This window comes from Psittacula echo (genome assembly GCF_963264785.1).
Source record: "Psittacula echo genome assembly, chromosome: 1".
Taxonomy (NCBI): Eukaryota; Metazoa; Chordata; class Aves; order Psittaciformes; family Psittacidae; genus Psittacula; species Psittacula echo.
The window spans coordinates 83,092,809-83,117,730 of record NC_137735.1 but is presented as its reverse complement, the minus strand read 5'-3'; the positions used below and the strand labels follow the sequence as shown (position 1 = coordinate 83,117,730).

Sequence of the window (24,922 nt, the reverse complement as noted above, 5' to 3'; positions counted from 1 at the left end):
TCTCCGCCTCTCGCGAGAGGGGCGTGCCGGGAGGGCGGGGCGGCGGGAGCCGCTGCCAGTCGCAGCCCGGAGGCCCGGCCGGGCTGCGCGTGGGCGGGGCGGTGGCAGCGGGGCCGGGGGATGCTGCGCCGCCGGGAGCTGCTCCGGGCCCCGGCGCGGGGAGCGTGGGGAGCGTGGGGTTGCGCCGGACAGGCCGCGAGTACCGCGAGTACCGCGGCGGGGCGCTGCCAGGCCCCGCAGACAGTGGCGGGAAGCGGGCCGCGAGCTGTCAGCGGCAGCGCTCGGTGTGGGGCTGAGGGGACCGGGGTGCTGCTGCCGCGTTGTCAGCCCCGTGGGCAGCCGTTCCTCAGGCCCTCGCACGGCTCCGCCACGTCCAAGGTCAGCGCCGCCGCGGTCCAGCCCGTAGGTCACCCGTGGCGGGGGTGGGGCTCTTGGTTACCGGGGTCCTAGGGCTGAGGGGCGGGCTGCGGCGGGAAGCGGGCCTCAGAATCCCAGCAGCTGAGGGGTGCTGTGCGCCGGGCGGTGTAGCAGGCAGGGGGGTGCCAAGGCCTCCTCAGTGGCCTGTGGTAGTTTTGGGGTCTTACGTGTGGTAGGTTTGGTTTTAGGTGGTTTTTATTGCTTGTTTCCCACTTGCCAATAGCAAAGTCTGGGCATTGCTGAGGGAAGCGGCTGTGCAGGCCGGAGGAGTGTGTGAATTGGTGTTAAATGTGATTCGCTCTCGCTATGAACTCTCCTGTAGCTACTTAGAAAGGAAAGCGGGAGATGACGTAAGAGTGGCAGACGAGGTAGTAAAGATTAAGGGTGCCTTGTGTTGTCTCTTGTGTGTCTGGTAGGGCAAGGCTTGCTTATGTTATGGTAACGATTGAGAAAAACTGTTATTAGCAAGCTTTTCGTATAGTGCAGTAACTTCTGCTTGTTTGTAAGCCAGCATGGAACACATTCGAGAGCAAAGGAATTAACTTGTATTGCTGTTGAGGAAGGAATGTTTCAGTAGCCTTGCTCCCTGAAAGAGGCCTTGTTGTTTGACTTTTATCTTTTGTTTTTCATTCTTCTTCCCCCTTCTTGAAGCGAGTGAGATCCGAGTTACTCATGTTCCAGAATGGGGCTGCTTGGTCTATGCCTGGCTGAGCGCTTTATCACACACAGTCCGGTAAGTTGTATCATGAAGCAGGGAATGCAAAATGCATAGGCACCTTGGTGAGGGCACCCTTTACTGAGAGTTATCTGCAGTAGTAAGGATTAGCAGCAAAAGGTGTGGTTGACCACAGCCAGTCTGCTACAGGAAAGTAAGGGGCTGCAGAATGGAAGTAATTCTGGCTTTGCATGTTCACAAGGTCTTGTGCTGCCTCTGTGGGGTTGGTGGTTGTGCCTGCTGAGTGTTATCAGAGCCTCTGTGGACTTTGTCTCAGGTGAAAGGAAATGGCTTATTGCTGGGGAAGGCAGTAGTGGTAGATGGTAGCTTTCTTTTTCTCCTGTCCTGTGAATGATCTACTGAGCTGCAGCCCAGCGTGCGTGTGCGGTGTAGCCAAGGAGGAGCATGTGGCGTGCTGGAGTGTGGTACAACTCGTGAGGGAGGGATGGCTTTCTCTTGGAAGCACATGGACCGGAGCTGTTGGAGCAGTGTAGCTGAGTTTGCTCTTCCTCCAGGGCTTGCCGTGTGACCTGGTTCAAGTCACTTCAACTCTTCATTCTTTAAAGAGCTAACTGAGCAAAGGGTGGAGATACTGTGCACTGTATGGTACCTGTCATCTATTAATGGTGTGTACCTGTGCTCCTGATACAGGATAGTACAGCTTCTCTGCATGTATCTTGATGGCACAGTTTAGTTCTTGATTAATTGGTTTGCTTGCATGTGCTGCTAGTGCACTAAATCATAGAATTCCAGCCTGGTTTGGGTTGGCAGGGACCTTAAAGCTCATCCAGTTCTAACCCCTCTCCAGATTCCTTGTCGGCAAGGTACTTAAAGGCTGCAGTAACGTGTCCCAGGAGCCTTCTCCAGGCCAAAGAAGCCTGACTCTCAGTCCATGCGTATGTCCATGCATACTTGTGCAGCAGTGGAGTGTGCTGGTTTAGCTGAAGAGCATAATGCTTTCAAAGCAACAAACTGCACTTATCCGTGGCTCTCATCTTTCATGTGCACTTACCTGATGTCAGTTATTTAACATATTTCTAGTGTCCAGGGAGACTGTAATAAGATGAGCTGTCCGAGGCAACCTTTAGAAGCAGTAGCAAAAGTTAAAACAATTAATTACTTTTGATTGTGTAAGCTTTCAGTTCTAATGACAGGCTTTTTTAAATCCTGTTTTCTAACTACAGTGCTGTGAATGCAGATGGCTGGTTAAACTTCATGAAGTGATGATTAACTTCAGGCAGCTTCTTTCAGATACTTGGAAGAAGCTGTTTTATTCAGCAGGTGCTTAATATTTCCTGGAAATGAAGGCTGTTGAGTTTGCTTCTCGTAGGGCTTGCTGAAGGTGATGACAAGTTTGAGTGTCACTGGCTGCTTCTGGAGATGATTGTCTTAAGCTGTGTTACTGTGGGGTTTTATTGTCCGCTACATGGATTCTGTTTCACTTTGCTGCTCCTGGCTAGAAGCTGGCCCTGAATTTGTGGGTCGTGTACCTTACTGCAGGCAGAGCTGAGTATTTCATGGAAGATCATTGAAAATCCTTCCCTCAGCAGACAAATCACTGCTGGTAGACCTGAAGAGCTGCCGGTTGCCTTTGACCTCTGCTGCCACCTGGCAATGAGGATGAGAAACTTTTAGCATGTGCTGTGGCTGGTTTTTGACTCCTGTGTATAAATAGCAGCAGTTCTTGGCAAAAGCTCATGATCTGCATGTGCCTCTTGTGTTGGGGACATTAGCTTTGCACAGGGATGAATCTGGGAATTGGGAATATGGAATGAGGATTGGAGTGTGTGTCTCCATAAACCTTAGGGCCTTGTTTGTTATTAGCTGGGACTTGTATTCCGTTTCTTGTTGAAATGCAGGGTTAAGGAAAATATTTGGGTGTTCAGGGGTGCAGGAAAGAAATCTGCACGTCACTTCCCTAAAGTATTCCAAGTTGGAGTATAGTGTTCTGTTTGCCTGGTGAGAGAATGGGCTCCTGTCTCTCGAGTTGGAGGACCTCTTTGCCATTCATGTCTTTCCTTCATCTTGATGTGACCATAGGAAGGTGACTTAATCTGCCTTGGCTTTGCTTTTTAAAGGAAGGGCTGCCAAAGCCGAGGCAGGGAGGCAGCCTGCAGTCTTGAGGGGAAGCCTTTCTGTCTCTGAGAACAGCCCCTGGTGTAATTTGGGCAAGGGCTCGTCGGTGCTACTGTAATACAGATCAAAGTGAAACAGGCCTCTCATCAGTCTCAAGTATGTTGTGTAACTTCTCTTAGCAAGCTGGTTCAGTGCATACCAGTTATGTCCCTGCTCATTCAGTCCAGATGACTCTCTGGAGCCTCTGCAGTTCCTTCCTAGTGCAGAGGAATATAAAGTGCCTCTTCCACTAATATTTGCTATTCTTCTTCTGTGGGTGCTTCTGCTACTTGCTCTCAGCAAGCCAAGCCTCAGGCACAAGACTTCCAACTGAAAACCACTACTCCTTGCTTTCTGTTTATGTCTAGTGCAGCTTTTGTTTTGAGGAGCTGCTTATCAGGCTCTCATTGCTGTGCACAGTAAATCTAGTGAGTAGGTCTTGATGCTGTTCTCCAGATACCTGCTTGGTGTCGGTGCTGCCTCTTTTCTCGCTGTTCTTAACAGTGGTATCAGCGTGTTGTGATTTAAACCTTGCCAGTCTGTCTCCTTGAAAATGCAAGTCTGGTTCTTGCCTTGCGTGCAGAGAATATTGGAAGCCTTAGCTTTCTTTAGTCTCTGCTCCAGAGTGTTGTACATGCCTGTTTTGTGGGAATTGATCTGGATATTGGGCACTTGACGTAGCTGGTTGCTTTGAAATTTCAATTTACAAGCTGCCCTGTAGTGGACAGTCCACTACTGCCCATAGCAAGGGCTGCATGAGCTTCACTGTGGAGAAGCAAATGGAAAATGCTAAGCATTGGATGTAGTTTCTGTGAAATTCTGCTTTGCCTGTATCGTAGAGGATGCTTTTAAAAGAGTTGAGTCTGGACTGGAAGGTGTGTTGAGGAGGTAGCTGTTTGGAAAGAGCCCCAACAAGTGATATTAAGTGGGTTGTTTGTGACCTGAAAGATCATCAGTTCCAGCCCCCCTTGGCTTTAGAAGTGGTGTTGATTCCCCAGTCAGGGGTACCTGTGCACAGAGTGCCTTAGCCTCAATCAGAGGACTTTCACTGCAGTTTAAAGCTGGGTGAGAACAGAAAGGCCGTGTGGCCTCTGGCTTGTGGGCTAAACCCTTTTGGATGGTTTGAGGCAGAACATTTGAGCTGACTGTTTCTGGAGAGGACACCAAAGCTGGCAAAATAAAAAAAGCCAGCAACAAGCTTCCACCAAATTCTGAGGAACAGCCAAGAAAGATAAAGGTGCTATTGGTGAAGTGGTGCAAAAGCAGTTTCTGAAGTCTGCTTCTGCATCTGAGACACCTTTCTGGCAAAGTGGTGTCTGTAATAGAGGATTCACTGGGAGGAAACCATAAATGATGAAATGATTGGAGTAGGAAGGTAATAGGGTAGAACATGCATTAAGGAGCTTGACAGTCAGGGTTAATGTTAACTACTGAGGATAGCCTGTGATGAGTTGTGTAGCAGGAGTGATGAGCTCAGGGGTGATCAGTGCCTGTTGGGAGGGTTGCTGGTGGTTGGTGTTAGTGTATACAAGTGCTCCTTGGTGATTTCCAAAACATCAGGAAAAAGCCTGCTGCAGTTTAACTAGGCTGATACTTGCATTGTAAACTGAGTATAACATAGAAACTCTTTGGGGTTCTGCTTTGGGCCAGAAGTGGTGCTGCTGGAGTGTGGAGCTGTGCTGGGCCAATGTTTGGTGCTTGGAGTGTGAGAAGGATACAGAAGAAGTGACTATAAGATGAAATACCAATAAAGCCTGGGCCATCAGCAAAGCAGCCTCAGCTGCAGAGGTGGGGGGTGAGCTCTTTTAGGAACATCAAGAGCAGGTTTTTATCTTGGAGATAAGAGAGCCTGGGGGTGGTAGCACTTGTTGTTCCACAGTCCTACTTTTTAGCTCTCCAACAACCAGCTTTTTCAGCCTTTTACCTATGTCATAATTTACCCCTCTGGACGTAGGACTTAGTTCTTAAATAGTTCAAGGTTGTGGAGTGGCTTCACTGTAGCTTTCATTCACAGAGGAGCCTGTGTTAACTGGGCTGTGAAAAGGTGGTATTGCTTAAGGGGAGTCTCCTGCTGTTCTTGTCTCGCAGTACTGGTGTTTGAAGCAGCAGCAATTGATGCACAACCCTTACCTTTAATTATTGAAGTATAGGGACACTTACCTGTTCAGTTCTTTTCAAAAGTGCCATCCAGATGAGACTTTGCTTGCCTGGCTCCTGTCTTTGTGTGCTTGCAGCTACTGAGTCATGTTTGGTGGCCCCCACCTCTGGGTGATGGTTGCTTGCCCCACCAAAGAGAGAGGTATATAGGAAGGCTATACAGCCTGGTTGGTGCTCAAAGTGTGCCGTGCCAGGGCCTGCAGCCTGGGGACACGGGCACCGGTTCAGCTTTCAGGGAAAACACACCTGATGGCAAGGGTAGGTCGAATAAGTGTTTCTGTGCAATAACTGATTTTTAAAGGTGTGGCCTCCAGTTCTTTAGGGTTTTGTCAACTCCCGTTCCTATGCCTCCTATAAGGCAGAGCATGTGCTACTGGTTATTTTTAGCATGGAAAATTTTAAGAGCCCACGTGGTCCCATTTAGTTTGAACTCTGCCAGCCTTGTCCAGTTCTCTTTCACCCAGGTAGGATTTATTTCCTGAGTGCTCTATCAGTAACTATAGGATCTGCACAGAGTCATCCTGTCTCTGCTGTTGAAGCTGCATTTCCAATTTGGCTGCCTGCTTGCTTGCTTGTCTTTAATTCCAGCCTCGGTTTCCACTGCTTTTGGGGTTTGGAAGCATAACCTCTCGAGTGCTGGAGCAGGAGGGAAGCAGAAGAGGCAGGGACCAGCAACACTGTGGGGAACGTCCCTGCAGGGAATGTGGGCTCCATCATTTGGGAACTGTCCTTGTCTCTCTTATTCTAGGGACTGGAAGCAGCTTGCCCTCAGAGCAGGCCTTCCTGTGTGTGGAAAGCCCTGGAAATCTGGAGCAAGTGCCTGCTGAACTCTCCTCTCGGACCTTGAGAATGAATTATCTGGTTTCTCTGTGAAAGTTGTGCTGCAAACATCTCTAACCTTCTACTGATATAAGGAAAGCAAGTGCCTGGAAAACATAGGGTTAAGATACTTTTAACTCTAGGTCTAAGATAGAGAACAATGTTTGTGTTGTAAGTCTGTGGTGTGATAACAGAATTTAGTGGTCTTACTAACAAGAGTGAATTATTTCTTTCCATCCTTTGAATGAGTGACCATCCTTCTAATTATCAGTTAGCTTGGAGACTCCTCTGGGAGCCCCTGAGATTTCTCGGGAGGACTCCCCCACTGACTCAGATCACCACAGGGGCAGACAAGGACCATCCCGAGTGAATCATCAGGTATGTTTGAACCAGGTAAAGGGGATACCTATCAGTCGTAAGGAGACGTCCTATGCGAGGTAAAGAGCACGGATGGTAGGTAAAGGTGTATATCTGGCTGCTGGTGGACACCCACAAGAAGCAGGGGGCGTCTTGTGGTTTGGGTCCTACAAGACACAAGGGGTGAGAAGCAACATTTAAGAAGGCAAAATGGAATTAAGAATTAAAACCGATCAATTAATTACAGTTTTGAGTTTATCTTTAATTCAACAGAAAAGCGAACAGGAAGACCTCCCTGAAATAGAAGAAATCCTTAATCGGGTATATCTGTGGGAGTCTGGGCATCTGAAGGTCCAGGTACGGCGAAAAATGCTTTGCCTGTTATAGTGGAAATAAAAAGAGGAGGGCCTGCCCAATTAGAATAAACCAATATCCCTTAAAATTAGAAGATCAAAGGGAATCAAAGAAATCATTGTTAAATTTTAAAATATAGATTACTGATTGAATGTGAATTGGAATATGATACTCCTATCTGGACAGTAAAGAAATATGATGGGAAGAGTTGTGGATTGGTTCAAGATCTCAGAGCAATCAACAAAATTGTAGAGGATATTCATCCAGTAGTAACTAATCTGTATACCTTATTGACTAAATTGAATAATAATCAGAAATGGTTTGCCATCTTGGATTTGAAGGACGCTTTCTTTTGCTTACCATTGGCCAAAGAAACCCCAAATTTATTTGCATTTGAATGGAAAATCCTGACCCGGGAAGGAAAACCCAAATAACTTGGACGGTATTACCTCAAGGGTTTAAAAACAGTCCGACGAGTTTCGGAAGTCAGTTAGCACGAGAACTAGAATCACGGAAGCCACCCACTCAGACGGGGACTCTGTTACAATATGTGGATGACCTATTAATTGCCACAGAAACAAAGGAAGAAGGTGTCCAGTGGATGGTGGGATTATTGAATTTCCTGGGACTGAATGGCTATCGGGTATCCAAACAAAAGGCCCAACTAATTCAAATCTGAGTTTCCTACTTAGGCTATGAAGTAACAGGAGGACAGAGAGAGCTTGGAATTGTTAGAAAAGAAGCCATTTGTCAAACTCCACGACTGTCGACCATCAAGGAGCTCCGGATGTTCCTGGGAATGACCATATGCCGCAGACTTTAGATCCGTGACTACGGTGTTCTGGTAAGACCACTATATGAACTGTTAAAAGGAAATCCTCCCTCTTTGGAATGGACTGATTCAGCAGAGAGGGCTTTTAGAAATTCAGAAACAGAGCTAATGAGAGCTCCAGCTCTGGGACTTCCCAATGTAAGCAAACCCTTTTGGCTATATTCTTATGAAAAACAAGGAATAGCCTTGGAGGGGTCCTTGCTCAGAAACTAGGACCCTATAAAGGCCAGTGGCATACTTTTCGAAACAGCTGGATGAAGCGAGCAAAGGATGTCCCGGATGCCTAAGGGCTGTGGCAACGGTTGTCATGAATACTGAAGAGGCTTGCAAATTCACCTTGGGACAAAAGATTACTGTGCTAGTGTCCCGTGTTGTATCAGCAGTCCTGGAACAGAAAGGAGCCCACTGATTGTCTCCTTCATGGTTTGTAAAATACCAGGCCACCCTTGTGGAACACGATGATACAGAAATTGTGGTCACTGATGCTGTGAATCCAGCATCCTTTTTGCAGGAGCAACCGACAGAACCGCTAACACATGACTGCTTGGTCACTGTAGAGGCTGTATATTCGAGCCAGCGGGATTTGCTTCTTGGTTTACTGATGGTAGTAGCTCCGTGAAAAATGGTGAACGAAAGGCAGGATATGCCGTTACCACCACTTCACAGATAATAGAAGCTGAACCTTTACCCGCAAACACCTCCACCCAAAAGGCAGAATGAGAGCCCTGGAATTGGCTAAAGACAAAAGGATAAATATTTGGACTGATTCTAAATATGCATTTGGTGTGGTCATGCACATGGTGCCATCTGGAAAGAATGAGGACTTTCGAATGTACAAGGGAAACAGATTAAACATGCTACAGAAACTGCTGCTCAGCTACCTGAGGAAGTAGCTGTTATGTATTGTAGAGGGCATCAACAAGGTGACCCTAATCAGAGAACTGGAAATGATTTGGCCGATTTTGAAGCCAAACAAGAAGCTGAACAATCTGAAATCATGTCCTGAATCCCTGATGGCAAACTAACAATTGAGAAATCTGAACCTAGATATTCAAGAGAGGATAAAAAGTTGATTGAAGATCTGAAAAGACAGGAAAACCAAGAGGGTTGGTGTCAGATACCTGATGGGTGAATTGTAATTCCCTCTAATCACCTCTGAAAGTTAGTTCAGGAGGAACATAATAAAACTCATTGGGTAGCAACTCTTTATATACAGATTATAGGAAGGAATCTATACACCATAGTTCAGTTAGTGACAGAACAATGTCAGCTCTGTCTTAAGAATAATCCTAAAACTGACAATAGGAATCAAATTGGGACAATTGGGAGAGGAAGTTATCCAGGACAAGAGTGGCAAATAGATTTTTCTGAATTCCTGAGAAAAGAAGGTTATTGATATTTGTTGGTGTTAAAAGAATATTAGGGACAAGAGCGACAGGTTTAGATTATCCGATTCACCCTTTGAGATCTGGAGACTGGGTTTAAGAATATTAGACCTGTGTACAAAGAAATGCCAGAGGTGTAGGTCACTATTCAAATTACAATCACACTATTAATAGGGATGGTATCATAATTCAGTGGTGGCCCGTGCCTGAAGGGAAAGGATAGTATTGGTTATGTGGAGAAAATGCTCCTAAGACTCTACCTCAACTGGAAGGCGCGTGCACCATAGGTGCTGTGGTACCCAGGTTTTGGCTTCACAAGGAGGGGTTTGTTCCATAATCAGTGGTTCCTATATAGATCAAAGTGGCAGAATTGAAACAGATCTGGAGGAAATTTGGAAATAAACTGAAATATTTCATGCAATGACCAAGGATGATACGTATCTCTTGGGTTTTTGAAGAAACACGGAGAAAGTTAACTTCATGGTTACCTAATCTCTCCTAGCTGAGGCAGCTGGTTGCAGGAATCGTAATAATGATTGTTTTAACGCTGATTACTTGTAACATGCTAGTGTTCTTTTTGGCATTGTAAAAGGTCTGTAACTGTTTATGAAGATGGGAAAAGACATAAGGTTAGGCAACTAGTTGGAATGGTAAATACTTTGCCAGAACTCCTGAGCAAAATGGAGTTATCTAGCAAAAGGATTTGCAAAGGTAAAAGAAAAGGGGGGGCTTGATATAAGGAAAGCAAGTGCCTGGAAAACCTAGGGTTAAGATACTTTTAACTTAGGTCTAAGCTAGAGAACAACATTTGTGTTGTAAGTCTGTGGTGTGATAACAGAATTTAGTAGTCTTGCTAACAAGAGTGAGTTATTTCTTTCCGTCCTTCTAATGAGTGACCATCCTTCTAATTATCAGTTAGGCTGGAGACAGTGACTCCTGAACATCTGCTAGCTTGGGAGGCAATAAATTTTGTGGACGAAGGTCCCACTGTTCTAAATCTTTGCCAGCTATCAGAAACTTGCAGATATGGCTGGTTTCAGCTCCTTTGTGATTACTGGGGCATCCAACTGTGCCGAAGGTGAAAAGTGCACCCTGAAGAAGACTGTTTACTTCATCTTGAAGACCCCTGCCCCTGCCCACAACCATCGGAGAGCAGTGTGCAAGCACCAAAAGGAAGGAGAGTTATGATAATGAGTACCTAAACTAATTGTAATTTCCCCACCGATCTCTCGAACCTAATGAATATGCATGTTTGTGTGTAATAAATATCTGCTTGCTTAACCTCTCGAGGTGCAAGTTAGGAGAAGCGATCCCCCTTGCACCCGGCGCCGTAATAAACATACCTGCTTTAGAACTGTCTTTGAGTTGTAGAGTCTGATTTCGTGCTTCAGTACGGATGTGTCTTCTGAAGGGTTGTTTGTGCTGGCGAGAGAAACGAGGTGGCTTAAAACTGCTCTGGGATCCTAATGCGAGCAAGTAGAATAAGTTGACTGTCCTTGCCTTTGTTTAGTAAGGTAGGCGAGTGTGGGGGTTCATTCTTGTCCTCATCCCCCTGATCTTTACCAAGATGTTTTCTGGTTGAGACAGAGTAAGCATAGTCGAGAGACTGACTTGATTGTCTCGTCTTTTTATACTCCTTTCTACTTCTGAAGAGGAACTAGATAATACTGTTTTCCAGTGGGTGGTTTCCATCCCTAGGATTTTATCTCCTGAAAACAATCTTTATCTTTGTTGCTTACTGGTGAAAGTCTTGGGGCCTGTTTGGAGAAAAGCCTCTTGTGTGTAAGCATTGTCAGACACGTGGGTTCTGCTTTCATTCCTGCCCAGTGAAAATATAAACTGAGTGTCCTTTGCACTCTTTGTTCTGGGGATGTAGGGAACTTCAGCTCTGTGTGCCAGCCGCAGGCTTGCCTGAAGGGAACGGGAAGGCCTCTCAGCCCTGCCTTATATAACCTAGATGAGGCTTGTAGATGGAGGAGCATGGGTGGGACATGAGTCCCAGTGGCGTCCAGGCAGCGAAGGGTTCACACGCTTGCCGGAGTAAAAGAGAAAGCTTTCAGCTGAAAAGTCAGAGTAGCAGCTGTCCATGTAGGAAATTTAACGTGGAATAAAGTGGTGGTCCAGCGGTGTTCTGAACCCAGCCTGCTGCTGGAGAGGCTGCAGCGCTGGATGCTGTCCGTGTGTGTAGCAAAGGGGAGGCAGGGGAAAGAAGGTGAAACGGCTTTGCGTAGAAAGGGGGGTTAAGGTGAAACTGATGACTGTAATGGTGAGAAATGTCCAGAGATCCCTGGTCTTAGGTAAGGATCTCGTTCTGCGGTCTCTTGTAGAGCAGAGATGTGAATTTAAAAAGCAAATGGAAAACAAGCCTGCTCGTACTACTAGAGATACCTCAAGGCATTTATGAAGCTTTAGTCTTCCTGTTCCCTTCCCTGTGGCTATTGTAACATGTTTTCTGGTTCTCCTTCTAGCTATAACTGCTGAGACTTTCTAAAATGCCTTTATGCTTCCGGAATTACGTCGCGTATGCCGTACCTGGAGTGCTGGCACTTCTCGGGTGCTGGTGGATTTATTCCCATAGAAAAAAGCATGGAACCTATCAAGATGAAGAAGCAGTAGGTCCTGCAGAGCAGCAGGAAGAAGTGACAGAGCAGGATTCCGCACCAGGAACAGAACCATGTGTTCCTCAAAGACAGCTCTCCTTGCTGGAAGAGGAAGACACAGGGAACAAAACCTCGACCTCCCTGCTGACGGCAGGGTTGACGATGCCCTCTGTTATGTGTCACCCTGATGAGAGGCTGGATCTCTCGCCAGACTTGCCAGTAACAACGAATCAGCCCAGCACCCTTGAGAACGACAGTGAAAAACTAGAAGAAACGGGATCTCAAGACGAAAAGAGTGTCCCTGCTTGTGTTTCTCTGCCCTGGGAGTCTGCCTGTTCGGAGCAGGCAGGGGAAGAAGACGTGTCCAGGTCAATTGCCAGTACTGTCCCTGTGTGTCAGGAGGAGGAGGACACACAGCCAAAAGGAGATGAATTGAGAAGAGAGAAGATTAGAGGAGTGGGTTTGTGCAAGGAAGACATTGAGAAAATTGAGCAAGCGACAATACGGATTGTTTCCGAGGTCATTTTGGCAGCAACTGAGGAAGTGCTGTGGGGTGCTGCAAGTGATGGGTCCACTGAGATCTGCCAGGCTGCTGCCAGTCGAGTTGAGACACCTGTGGAGATGGCAAGTGTTGTTTCCTCTGATCAGATGCTTGCAGAGGAAGCTCCAGTAGGCAGTGAGAATGTTAGGAGTGATGGTGTGGTACCAACATCCCTGCAGGCAGAGGAACAGGGTCAGAATGTGAGACGTTCAAGCTGTTTAACACGTGGCTGTTCATCCAGCCCTGAAGAGGGAGACACAAAAGACTGTTGGCAGAAGAAGCCTGTCCGCAGTGAGGGAGTGCTGCCCGCTCCTGCAGGTGATGGGTCCACTCAGCTCTGCCAGGCTGCTGCTAGCCAAGCTGAGACACCTCTGGAGATGGCAAGTGCTGTTTCCAGTGATCAGACGCTTGCAGAGGAAGCTCCAGTAGCTGATACGAACGCTGCTGGAAAGAATGATGCTGCGGTCCTGACATCCCCGCAGACAGAGGGACAGGATCAGGATGTTACATGTTCAAGCTGTTTAACACAAAGCCCCACTGAGGGAGCCACAACAGACTGTCAGATGAAGACCCCTGTGTGCAGTGAGTCCCAAGGAGGTGGTCGGACTCCTCTGGAAAACCACAAAGGTTCTCCAGAAAAGGCGCCTTTGGTTAGGGAGGGCTCTGTGTGCAGCACATCCACATGTGAAGGTGGGGCATGTGTGAAGGGCCCGCTGCAGAGCACAGTGCTGGCTGTTGCATCGGGCCAGCATTCAGAGTTACGTAGTTTATCTGCGACCCGAGACACAAGTGCTGGGCAGAGCTCCGGCCCAAGTGAGACTCAGCCTACTCTGAAGCTGCCTGAAGACAATGAAGTACCATACAGCAATGGAGTACTGCGAGAGAATGGTCCAGACCCATGTAATGAGTGTAGCAAGGCACCAGGAATAGATGGAGACTGCCCACAAGGTAAGCGATTTGAAAATGCTCTTACACACGCACGGTGAACAAGCATTTTATGTGCTGTAACCCTCCTGCTTCAGGACATGTGCAGATAAATCTTCGTGTTTAATTTCCCCAGGAAATGACTATTTAGCCCTCAAGTGCTGGTGGGTCTGCATTTGCTCTCTGAATTCATCTCTCTGTAGGATCCAGTGTTAGCTGGCCTACAGGAGGAGCTATGGGGTGTATATCAGCTCATGTTGGTCTCCTACCAGGTTACATGGCCAATCTGCTAAAACTGAAGTTGTTGCTGTAGTGCAGAAGGCTTCTGGTATCTATATTGGTTCATGTGGCAAGGCTGGGGTTGTCCTCACCAAATCTGTGCTACAGACCTTCTGTGGGACTTTGTCTTCCAGGTTTCCCGCATCAAGTAGAAAAAGTACTGAGCCTGACTGGCGAGACACAGCTCCTTGAACTTGATGCCAACGTCCACGGTCTACTTCCAGCAGCACCACTGACACTTCATTCCCTCCTTATGACTGCCTGGGTGAGTCCCAGCTTGCTGGCTATGCTGATGTCGGGGCGGAAGGCTGTTGCTGGTCACTGCCATTGTAGGATGCTGTATCCATGTGGCTGGCTCACAGACGCCCTCAAACTCAGTGTGATTTTGTGTGGCTGGTTGTTATCCAGCTGATTTAGCTGTTAATAGATCGGGGTTATCTACCTGTTCTTCCACTACTGTTCCCATTGTGCCTGTAGTAACGGTGCACGTAACTGTTTCCTTGGATGTGAAGATAGGCTTTATTCTGGAGAAGTGAATTTATGCTGGGAAAGGAAAGGCATTTTGGATGTATTCCAAGCACGGTAATGCTCGGAAGCTGCCCGGCACAGTGGCTCTCTAGCAGCCGGGGCAAAGGACTTTGAAAATAAGGCCTCTGTGACAAATCTTGGACAATCCCTGTGAAGATTACCTTGATATTTAGAACCTCCATGGGCAGGGAGTCCTGGCAAGTTGCACAGCGTTGATAGTGCAGCATGGCTTGACCCATCATTCCTGACTCTGCTCACTGATCTCTTGGGTAAATAAGTCTTGCAGCTGCTCTGTGCTGATAGTCTTTTTGGGAACAAGATGAGCCCCAGCCCAAGTGTGATTTCCTTGAGAACAGCATGCAGTTAACAATGGGTAGTCTTCTGCTCCTGATCCAAAGCAGTCTTTAGAAGTGAAATACTACAGTGCCGTGGCTGTAAGCCTCAGGAGGTGCTGGTGGAACAGGGAGTTGCTGTGAAGGAAACTTCGAGTTGCAGTGAACACTAATGAGAGCTTCTTTCCTCCACGTGACAGCTCTTCCTCCCGGATGGAGTCACTGTGCCGGTGGTCGTGGCGCACCAAGTTGATGCAGGGCACATGTTCCTGCAGCAGCACACTCACCCCACTTTCTACGTCCTGAGGAGCCTTGAGCAGCAGATGTGCGTCTGCTACTCTCAACCTGAAATTCCAACCCTGCCAACTCCAGTAGAAGGCAAGTAACTTGACCGTTCACTTAAGAAACTTCGAGGGTCATGTGAAATCCTGCTGCCCTGAGTTAGGCTTGGGAGGTTTCCTAGTGCATGAGGTGTGATAGTTCGTTGGTTATTCTATTGATTTGGGCTTTTTTTTAAGCTCTGTTCTTCCTCACCCCACTCATCGCTGAATACTTCTCCAGCCACATAGTTGCACATTGAAATTCGGAAGGAGGTAAGTCAGTCTTGGGTTATTTCTTATCTACCTGGCACCTGGTATATTTTTGCTGACAAAGTGTGGAGCTACTCGCACATCTTCGTAGTGTCACTGTCTGTACATGGTCTAAAGTGGAGGGTGCATCACATGGAAAGGAGTTATTCATCATAACTAATGCCTGGAGTGCTGATTTCTGGAAATCCGCTGAGCTTTCTTCTCTGTACCCTTATGTTCCGCAGTTGGTATTATCTGCGCAGCTCCAGGCCTGGATGGGGCATGGCTACGGGCTCAAGTTATCAGCTACTTTGAAGAGACCAGTGAAGTGGAACTCAGATATGTGGACTATGGAGGATATGCCAAAGTGAAGGCTGACACACTCAGACCAATCAGGTCTGTAGCTCCTCTTCCATGGCCTGAGGCCATATCTGGCTCGAATCTTCTTCAGAGGCATCTGTATTGTTTGAATTCCTTCTGGGTTTTTCCAGAGCTGAAGTGGGAATTGGTAGAAAGGTTTGCCTCAGCAGCAGGGGTGGGTTCCCTGGCAGCAGAGCAAGCTCTCGCAAGGCTTTATTGAAGGGGAAGGAAGAGGAAATTGTGACTTCTGTCACTTCAGCATGGCAGCTGAGCAAAAGGATGTCTTTGGGAGGCCCCAAGGTGTAGTTAGTTGCTGAGCTAGGAGTAAGATTGGGATTCTCTATGCTCCAGCCCCACTGTCTGGGAGAGCTGTATTGGATGAGGGTTTTCTTACACAAGCCCATTAAATAGTTGCTTGTGCCCAGAGGTGGGAGGAAAGCAGTCAAGCCTCCATGGTGGAGGTGGCTTTTGCTTGGAGCCCAGTCCAACGTGGCGTGCTCATCAGACAATGGGTTGCTGCTGCTGCTTAGATTGCTGGGAGGTTGTTTTTGACTGTCATCAATGTTAAACTAAATCCCTCTTACAGCAATTGATTAATCAATGTCACCTTAAAGAATACAGGAGTGACTTAGAGCCCTGTTCTTATTCTGATGAATTCTCTTTTCTTTAAGGTCTGACTTTTTATTGGTGCCTTTCCAAGGAGCAGAAGTTTTACTGGACAATGTGGTGCCTCTTGCAGGTAATGGAGCTCCTGACAAGTACTATTGGCGGTCCTACTGCAGTGTCAGTGGGTGCCAGCGGTGGGCAAGCAATGATCGTGCCTGAACCTTCCGTCTCCTACTGCAAGCACAGCTCTGGTGTGACTAGAGCAAGGACTGGAAAAAATGAATTTTATTCTTCTAAATGTGCTAGCATGGCAGAACCTGTCAGACTCCAGGGGAAAGATGATAAATGTCCAGGCTCTTTCCGGCTTGGAGGAGAGGGTGAATTACTCTCCTAAAGAGCAAGTTGGCAGGGCTGGCAGTGTATTAAGTGAAGTAGCTGTAACTACTCTGCCACCTTCTGTCATAAAGTAGCTGTAAATGCGAAGTTAGTTTTAATGTGTTAAACCAATCTCTGATACTTTCCTACTAAAGTGACTGACGTGTATAGTTCTGTGTTCAAAATGCTACCGTTCAAGCCCCGGCAGAGTGTCATGGTGGTAGAGATGCCTGATGTCTGGGGGCCTAAAAAGCTGCCTTGTACGGAAGGGGTTTCTGTGGGAGCTGGGGGTCAGGCGGGTCAGTAGTGTCTTCAGGGTCAGTGAAGCCCTGAGGCCCTTGAGCTTAGTTTATTAAGGATCGAAACACTAATGACCGCTGAAAGGTACCGCAGATACGCACTTTTCTATCTTTAAAGCCTCCTAATTCATCAGCCACTTAAATTCATATTAACTTAGCTAGTGGCTTTAGAAAGCACTTCATTCTTCCTTTCAGCAACCCAGCAGGCATAATGTTTCTGTGATCTCCAGCTTAATAGACTGGTTTCAGCAACAGTGGGTGAGGATTTGCTGGCCTAATGGATGTAGGAGGTCAGGCAAGGTGAGCTTAATAGTCCCTTCTGGCCTTTGAAGCCTGTGACTGTCATTTGTTTTCTCCTGCTCTTCCCCAAGATGAGGATCACTTCTCCCCTGAAGCTGACGCAGCTGTTGGCGAGATGACCAGAGGCGCAGTCCTTGAGGTGCAGGTACGTGGAGCTGTTGGGAAAAGTCTTGTTGCTGATAGTACTACTGCTGTGACTCTGTGCACCCCCCATCCTGTGTGTGTGAAGACAGACAACAAAGCCAGAGCCTGGAAGTCTGGCTGCTGAGCAGGGTCTTGATGAGAACTTCCTGGTGTAGCATCAGTTCCCGCTCAGGGCTGTGTGGCTGGGAAGGGATGCGTGTTCCCTCTTGTGAGTGATGTGGGCAGAAAGCCAGGGTATGGATTTGAGTGATGAGAGTGAACTTGCCCACAGGGTGTTCCAGCTGCTGCCTGGTGGCAGGAGCTACATTTCCTCCAGCCTACAGATAGGAAGGGGTGTCTGATAGGGAGCGAATGATGCTGGCATTGCATCCTTCACGGCTCACACCAGAACTGCTGCCCACTCTGGTTTTTCTGTGTTTCCAGGCCACAAATTATGACAGTGCAACAGGACTGCCACTGATACAGCTGTGGAACTTGACGGGCAATGAGGTGCGTGTGTTGACGTACCTATTTTGTTGGAATCGATGCCGATGCAGGCTTCCTGTTGTTGATTAGGAACTTGCTGATTGTTTTTTCTCTAGTGGTTTGTTCACCTTTCTACTTTTTGTTTTCTTTCTTTTCACCTCCCTTTAGGTGGTGTCCGTAAACAGAACTCTGGTGGAAAGAGGCCTTGCTCGGTGGATTGACTACTAGCAATGTCCTACCATTTCCTTAGAAACACATACCTCATCTCGGTGAAAGGCAGGGTTATTAAAAGCCATAATGATAAATACTGTAGCTTTAAAGCAAAAAATCGTCTCTGGCCTCTCTTCAAAAGCTGAATGGGAAAAAACCTTAAAACCTTACAGCTCGTTCGAAGGTAGCAGATGCTCCTTAAGCTGTGATTGTTCCACATGTGTAATACCCGTGAACTTAGTGTCTGCTTTCCCTTCAAAGTTAGAATTATAGAATCGTAGAATAGTTAGGGTTGGAAAGGACCTTAAGATTCATAAAATCATAGAATAGTTAGGGTTGGGAAGGACCTTAAGATTCATAGAATCATAGAATAGTTAGGGTTGGAAAGGACCTTAAGATTCATAGAATCATAGAATAGTTAGGGTTGGAAAGGACCTTAAGATCATCTAGTTCCAACCCCCCTGCCATGGGCAGGAACATCTCCCACTAAAGCATGCCGCCCAAGGCCTCATCCAACCTGGCTTTGAACGCTGCCAAGGATGGAGCATTCACAACCTCCCTGGGCAACCCATTCCAGTGCCTCACCACCCTCACAGTAAAGAACTTCTTCCTTATATCCAGTCTAAACTTCCCCTGTTTTAAGTTTTAACCCGTTACCCCTTGTCCTGTCACTACAGTCCCTGATGAATAGTCCATCCCCAGCATCCTTGTAGGCCCCCTTCAGATACTGAAAGGCTGCTAAGAGGTCTCCACGCAGCCTTCTCTTCTCCAGGCTGAACAGCCCCAACTTTCTCAGCCTATCTTCATATGGGAGGTGCTCCAGTCCCCTGATCATCCTCGTGGCCCTCCTCTGGACTTGTTCCAACACTTCCATGTCCTTTTTATGTTGAGGACACCAGAACTGCACACAATACTCCAAGTGAGGTCTCAGGAGAGCAGAGTAGAGAGAGGGGCAGGATCACCTCCTTGGACCTGCTGGTCATGCAACTTTTGATGCAGTCCAGGATGCGGTTGGCTTTCTGGGCTGCGAGCGCACACTGAAGCTGGCTCATGTTCGTTTTCTCATCGACCAACACCCCCAAGTCCTTCTGCGCAGGGCTGCTCTGAATCTCTTTTCTGCCCAACCTGTAGCTGTGCCTGGGATTGCTCCAACCCAGGTGTAGGACCCCTTGCACTTGGCATGGTTAAACTTCATGAGGTTGGCATCGGCCCACCTCACAAGCGTTACATTGGTTGTCCTTTATTAACAGGCTCTGCCTATGAAATTAATGAATGTGATTAAGGAATTTAATGTTCAGTGATGGATTTCTTGACTTGAAAATCGTGGCTTTCTCTCTTTCCCTTCAGGACTTGCCGATGCACAAGGCCCTCTTCTGGGTAGCCATGGCAGTGCTGCAGCTGGATGAAGTAAACCTGTACTCAGCAGGTACAGACCTGCTTGAGCAGAATCTGCACACCCTGGACAGCCTTCGAATATTCAACGGCAAGGTGAGCTGTTAGCGACCAGCTCTGACTGACACTGGGTTTGTGTGAGCACTTCCATCTGTTGATACAGGAAAAAACCACAACTCTCGTCCTGCTGGACACTGGGGAAGCAATTTGCATTAGGAATTGTTCCACTTGGGTACTACCAAGAGTAAAACTGCGATGTACGTAACTGCGTTCTGAACTGGAACAGAAATGTACAGGTGTGTTGTGTTCAAAGGTGTGCTTGGTATTTCAGTGTAAGCTCTTAAAATTACTCTGTCACTTGTCAAAAGAACACCTTGAGCTATCATGAGCAGCTCTTGGGTTTTCTTTTTCCTGGTCAGAGCCCGGAAGAGGTGTTCATGGAGATCAGGAGACCCCTCGAGTGGCACTGCAAGCAGATGGACCATTTTGTTGGGTTGAATTTCAACTTCAACTTTGCAGTAGCGGGATACCTCCTGAAGGGTAAGAACACATCTTGCATCTTCTGTTAGAGTTGTGCTTCCTTACCCTTCGTGTGAAGTGTCCTGAGAACTTGCTAATGAACATACTAATGCTTCGTAAATATGCCTTGACCATTAAATACAGTATTCGGTTTTTAACCCCACTTGTTAGGGTACAGGCACCCTTCTCCTACCACTGTAGCAAGAACTGTGAGGGTTTTACACACACTACTAGCTCTGGTTAACAAGCACAGGAACTGTGACAAGTTTGAGGTGAACACCCAGTGCGTGGCTTACCTGGCAGGTAAAAGCAGACAAACCAGCGTTGTTCTCAGTTTGTGCTGACTGAAAACGAATGGATTCTTGTGGGAATTCTTATGGGTTTAGGTTGATAAAATTGTACCAGCGTGAAGGACACTTGTAACTGGGGGTGGACGAGGGGCTGGGCCAGGCTGGGATGCATCAGAGACAGCGTTTGGAGGGCTGAAGGCTTTGCCCACAGGGGAGCTGCTGTGCAGCAATGGAAACGCTTCAGGGAGGCTGAAGGTTTCTTGATTTAAGCCTTGCAGTGTGTGCCTTACAGTGTGCCAGTTCCTAGTGATCTACAAACAGAAACTGTGACCATGTGAGGGCAAGTGTTTAAGTCATGTAATTGTGACTGGATGGGGATTAGCATTCTTTTTAAATGGCCTGCTTTGAATCAGAACAAAGACGACCACTGGGACATAACCACTCCGCACTGCAATGCACACAGGAGGAGTTGGAAGTGGGTGGAATGTTGCTTACCTTCAGCGTTGCCTCTCTGCAAAACTTACATTGACTCTCTTTGGCTTTTTAGCTTTGCTGCCAGTGTCTGAGGAAGTTTGAAGTCGCTGCAGCCTAAAGCACAGGAAGTCTCTCTTGTTGACAGACGTTTCAATGGAGAATGTTCCCATGGATACCTACCCCATCCATCCCAGTGACACTAGCTATAGGTTGGTTGTCTAACTTTTAGATATTTCACATACATTTCAATGTCTGTTTCCTTTAATAAATTATCAGAAGGTAACCTGTGTTCTATTAAAAAGTCAGTCACAGAAATCTGGGTATCAAAATTCATAGAGATTTAATTCTGAGGTCTGCAAAGCTATTGCAGAGCTGAACTGCTTTGGAGGTTGTTCAACTCTTTGCTAACATCTTTCCACAAGACCTAATTTCATCTCGTTTATATTTTAGAGGGAAGTTTTACTTGTCCTTTTATAAGTAGTCACTTTATCCTTGTCATGAAAATCTCAACGCCTGAGAGCCTGTCTATATGCAGCACAGATACAAGCTGAGAAACCCACCTCAAAGTGATGGGGAGAGCCAGTTTCTCTCAATGGGGAGCCCTTTACTCAGTGTCTGTCTTCTCAGCATCCAGTTTTGTCTTGCCTTGTAGGCTGATCCGCTTGTGTTCTTTTCACTGCTTTATTGTTTATCTTTTCAGCATTACATCCATATCAGATTGTTAGCCTTCACCAGTCAGTTTCGCAAGCAAAGTAATGACTATCTCTTTCTATGTGTTTTGGGGAGATTGACCTGTTAGGAGAGACGGGTTTAATACAGGATAGTTTGGCTATTTGAACAATTTATGCCTCAATATGCATAGTTCTAAAGATCTTCTGAATTGAATTTCTCTGCACTTTCAGGACACTAAAAGAAAACCAGCCCTGGTCATCACCAAAGGAAAGGTGCCTCCATCACTCGCTGCCCCAGTCCCCAGCCCTGGGGGGTGGAGGGGAATCTGAGATGCCGTTCCTTGCCCCCTCTGGATGCACTGGATGCATTGGCTCCTGCGAATGAAAAAGGACCACGATGCTGTCTGTCTTCTTCCTCTTCCTTCCAGTGGGAAGGTTGGTTTTCTTGCTAATAATTGACCTGCCTTTTGAAATTCCGTCTGACCACACCAGGCATTCGATATGCCCTGAGCCTTGATCAGATCTATTTTGATGTATGTCTGGATTGGCTCTTGCAAAAGCATTTGTCCCTTGCTTAGCATGTTGAAATAGGGCTGGTTAGGCTTATGTCTGTAGTTACCTTGAAGAAAAATCACCTTTTTTTTCCCCTCAGCATTTGTTAGAGAGAATCTGAACTCCGAAAACCTTTGGGCTTGGAATAAACGATTGAATCAACTCCAAAAGAAATATGTGCCTGGGGGTAGGTAATTTATTTCTGGCTTTTGGAAGGCAAAAGCTTTTGGATATTTGCTTACTTGACAAATTTGTCAAGAACCCCCCATTAAATCCTCCCAAAGAAGAACTGGCCCTTCCCTCTCCTCTTTCAGTTAAATTGACAGTGTCTGATGAAGAGGAGAAGGGTTTTTCTGTGCCTTGGACACATACTCTTTATTAAAGCAGGCAGCCAAGTCTGAGCCCAGAAGGCAGATTAAAGCTAAAGGAATTCCTGCAGGGTTTTATTCATGTGGCTAGGACAGAAAAGAGCCAATAATAAATTGCTTTATGGGTTGTCTGATCTGGGTTCTCTGTGCTCTCCTTAGCTGGCAAGATGTCATTTTGGGCAGCAAGAATTCCTTGGTGCCTACTGATTATTCCTTTTTGTTGCTTACAGTTGTCTTGGCTATGTCCTGGCAGCTGGCATGGCAGGTCTGTCGTGACTGGCAGTGGGCCTTCAGGGTGAGTTCCTCACTGTCACTCGGGCGGCTGTGCCATTCACTGTAAAATCAGACCCATCCCTGGGCTTGGGATTACTTATGTTCGTCATGCCAAAGGTGAACAGTGGAAGGACCTTCTACTGCCTGACTGGTCATGAACTTGGTGTTTTAGAGGACTTGATCATGAGTTTGGTGTTTTCCCTTGTTCCTGCAGGACAAGGGAAAGATTTTAGCCTAGTTCTTGCAGAATGGAAGAGGCACAGGTTAAACTGTAGAGCAGCCAGGGCAGGCGCTGATGTGCTTCTTACCTGAGGAGACACTTGGATGCATCAAGACCTCCTGAAATAGAGGAATGTGAAGGTATCTTCTGTTCTTGTCACGTCATCATGATGTTTCTCCACAGAGAACACCAAGTGCTTTGGAAGTACCCTGTCAGATCCTCCCAAGTTCTCTATAAAATTAACTAGCATGTACACGATGAGGGGGGAAGAATGTTTGCTGGAATAAGAGTCTGAAGTTACGCAGGTAACGCTGATGTCTGCATGACTTGCATGATTCTTGCATTTGTAGCTGGAATATTACAGTTCACTTTTCTTTCTTCACATGTTTTACTCCAGAATCAGAGGGAGCGGTCGTGTATCTGTATGATGCAGAGGGAGGATCTAATAGGTCTTTTTTCCTCTGAAGTCACCATACATCACCAAAGCCACTCTTCTTTACAAAAATGACCTACAAACCGCAAGTTACATTCATTTCTGAGCATAGCTGCCGTTCTCCAGTCCGTAATTCTAATGCTGAATTTGAAGTTCTGTAGACTTTTCACTCCACGGGTACCCTTGCTCTAACCAGCCTTGCTTGTGTCTACAGATAACTCCTTGCCTGGGAGGTCTAGCACCGGTTCTTCTGCTTCTGCTGGTCCCTCACAGGACCCAGAGAAGGACAGCAGCACACAGAGCACTGAGCATCTCTGGCACAATACAAGCAGCAGCTGAGAAGCCAGGAGTACACAGAACTGCCAGGACTACTTGGTGTCACGATGTCATCTCACTTGCCAAGAAGTAAGTGATTTTAGCAGCCAGGGTCCCCTCCCCTGAAGAATGACCATTCCCTTTTTGGGAATATGGTCATCACATCCCACCCAGCTCCTTTGTGTCGCATGTTGTGTACAAGTTGCTTGAAACACCATAAACGCTTTTACAGGAATGCTACACAGGAGATCAAAAACTTCTTTGTGTCTGTTATTCTCCTCTTTTGAGGGGGAAGGAGGCAGAGTTACGATGGGAGGGTGCTCCTGTTGAAATCCAGCTTTATTTTCTACTAAGTAACAGTAACTAACTAAGTACAGTTTTGAAAAAGGAGAACTTTTGTCTGCTAACTCGCTGTGCAGACTGAGAGTTGGGTTTTAGACTCGGGCAGAGTTAAGGAGTGCTTCAGCTGCTGCATCTGAACAGTTCGGAAAACCCAGATGTTACTCTCATTTGTATCGGTTACACAGACAAAACCATCTTGGGGCATTTAGACTTGCCCAGAGAACGCTTCCATTTAGCTACTCATCTGCTACCTTTTTTGCCCACTCTCAGCTGTCGTAGTTCTCCTATCCAAAATTTCACAGCAATTGTTTTAGCAAAAGCTGGCAATGAAATCTGCAGGTAACAGGAGTGGAATTTAACATGAAATCAGTGGGTGGTAGTCTTCACACTAATTAGGATTTCCCTGTTCATAGATAAAGCCTCATCAAAGTTCATATCTTCAAGGGAGTGCATTTTGATTATAAGAAGTCTAAATGAGGTAGGCTGCCCTATTCGTCACACCCTGCTATTTCTAGTATCTCTCATTTCCTTCTTTGCCTCTCAGCTGGAGTTTTGTCTGGTCCTCACTGGGTCTGACTGCCATGGCCTTTGTTACTGGAGCTGTGGGAATGTGGGTACCGCTGTTTGTTTACAGGGCTCAGCTTGTCCAGGGCACTGTGTCACCGTGCCTCCAAGAGACATGCAATTCATCTAACAGGTGAGGTGCACACGGCTGTGGAAACACCCTTGGGAACACTGCACAGGGCTGAATGCCAGTTTGTTTAAAGACAGAAGGTAGGATGTGACTGTGAACGCTTCTTGTGAAGGCAGTTGGGTGTGAATGTTGTACTACCTTGCTTCCCGGGATGCTGAGGCCAAGTGGCCTTTTTGCACCACCAAGGGCAAACTTAAAAATAACAATTAAATAATAATATATATAACAATTAAATAATAACACTTAAAATAAACAGCCTGTGTTCACGTCTGTCTTCCCTGTGTTTGATTCCTGGGCCAGGGCACAGGGTGTAGCTTTCCAGCAGCCTCTGCTTGTGGGTACTTGCTTCCCTTGTTCAAACTCAGCTGCGTGGTTGAACAACAGTTATTATTATTATTACTGTTTCTTCTTCTTATTTCACTAGTTTTCCTCCACTTTGCCTCTCCTTTGAGCAGTTGCAATTTGAGGGCAAGACTGCACAAACGTGGTGCAAAAGACAGTGGAGAGACAGAAACTCTGCTCTGGATCACCCCAACAGTAATACTAAAAGCGTGGTACCCCCAGAGCTGTTTGGATTCTGCTCTGTCTATGGCCAAATAGCTGCTTCTTACACAGAGCCACCAACCACTTGGGTCACGCAGGCTAATTTGGGGTGGCACAGGGCTGTCAGTAGGAGGCGGGTGGAACGGCGGGGCC

At 46.9% G+C, this 24,922-nt stretch overlaps 1 protein-coding gene across 18 annotated transcripts; it reads left to right on the top strand.

Moving 5' to 3' along the window:
- Positions 1-121: 121 nt before the first annotated feature.
- On the top strand, positions 122-24,489 carry LOC308217626 (uncharacterized protein). 18 transcript variants are annotated; one of them, XM_080610808.1, is made up of 14 exons: positions 122-378; positions 1,069-1,150; positions 11,620-13,240; positions 13,630-13,760; positions 14,556-14,733; positions 15,170-15,320; positions 15,956-16,023; positions 16,936-17,009; positions 19,031-19,171; positions 19,495-19,615; positions 20,432-20,567; positions 21,261-21,464; positions 21,682-21,768; positions 22,180-24,489. In XM_080610808.1, the coding sequence occupies exons 3-11, from the start codon at positions 11,644-11,646 to the stop codon at positions 20,458-20,460; spliced, it is 2,490 nt and encodes an 829-aa protein (XP_080466934.1). In that variant the 5' UTR covers positions 122-378; positions 1,069-1,150; positions 11,620-11,643; the 3' UTR covers positions 20,461-20,567; positions 21,261-21,464; positions 21,682-21,768; positions 22,180-24,489. The 18 variants fall into 18 exon arrangements, with proteins under 18 accessions (XP_080466934.1, XP_080466922.1, XP_080466926.1 ...); XM_080610796.1 differs by having other exon boundaries at positions 21,682-22,244; positions 23,090-24,489; XM_080610800.1 differs by having other exon boundaries at positions 21,682-23,280; positions 24,230-24,489.
- Positions 24,490-24,922: the final 433 nt, after the last annotated feature.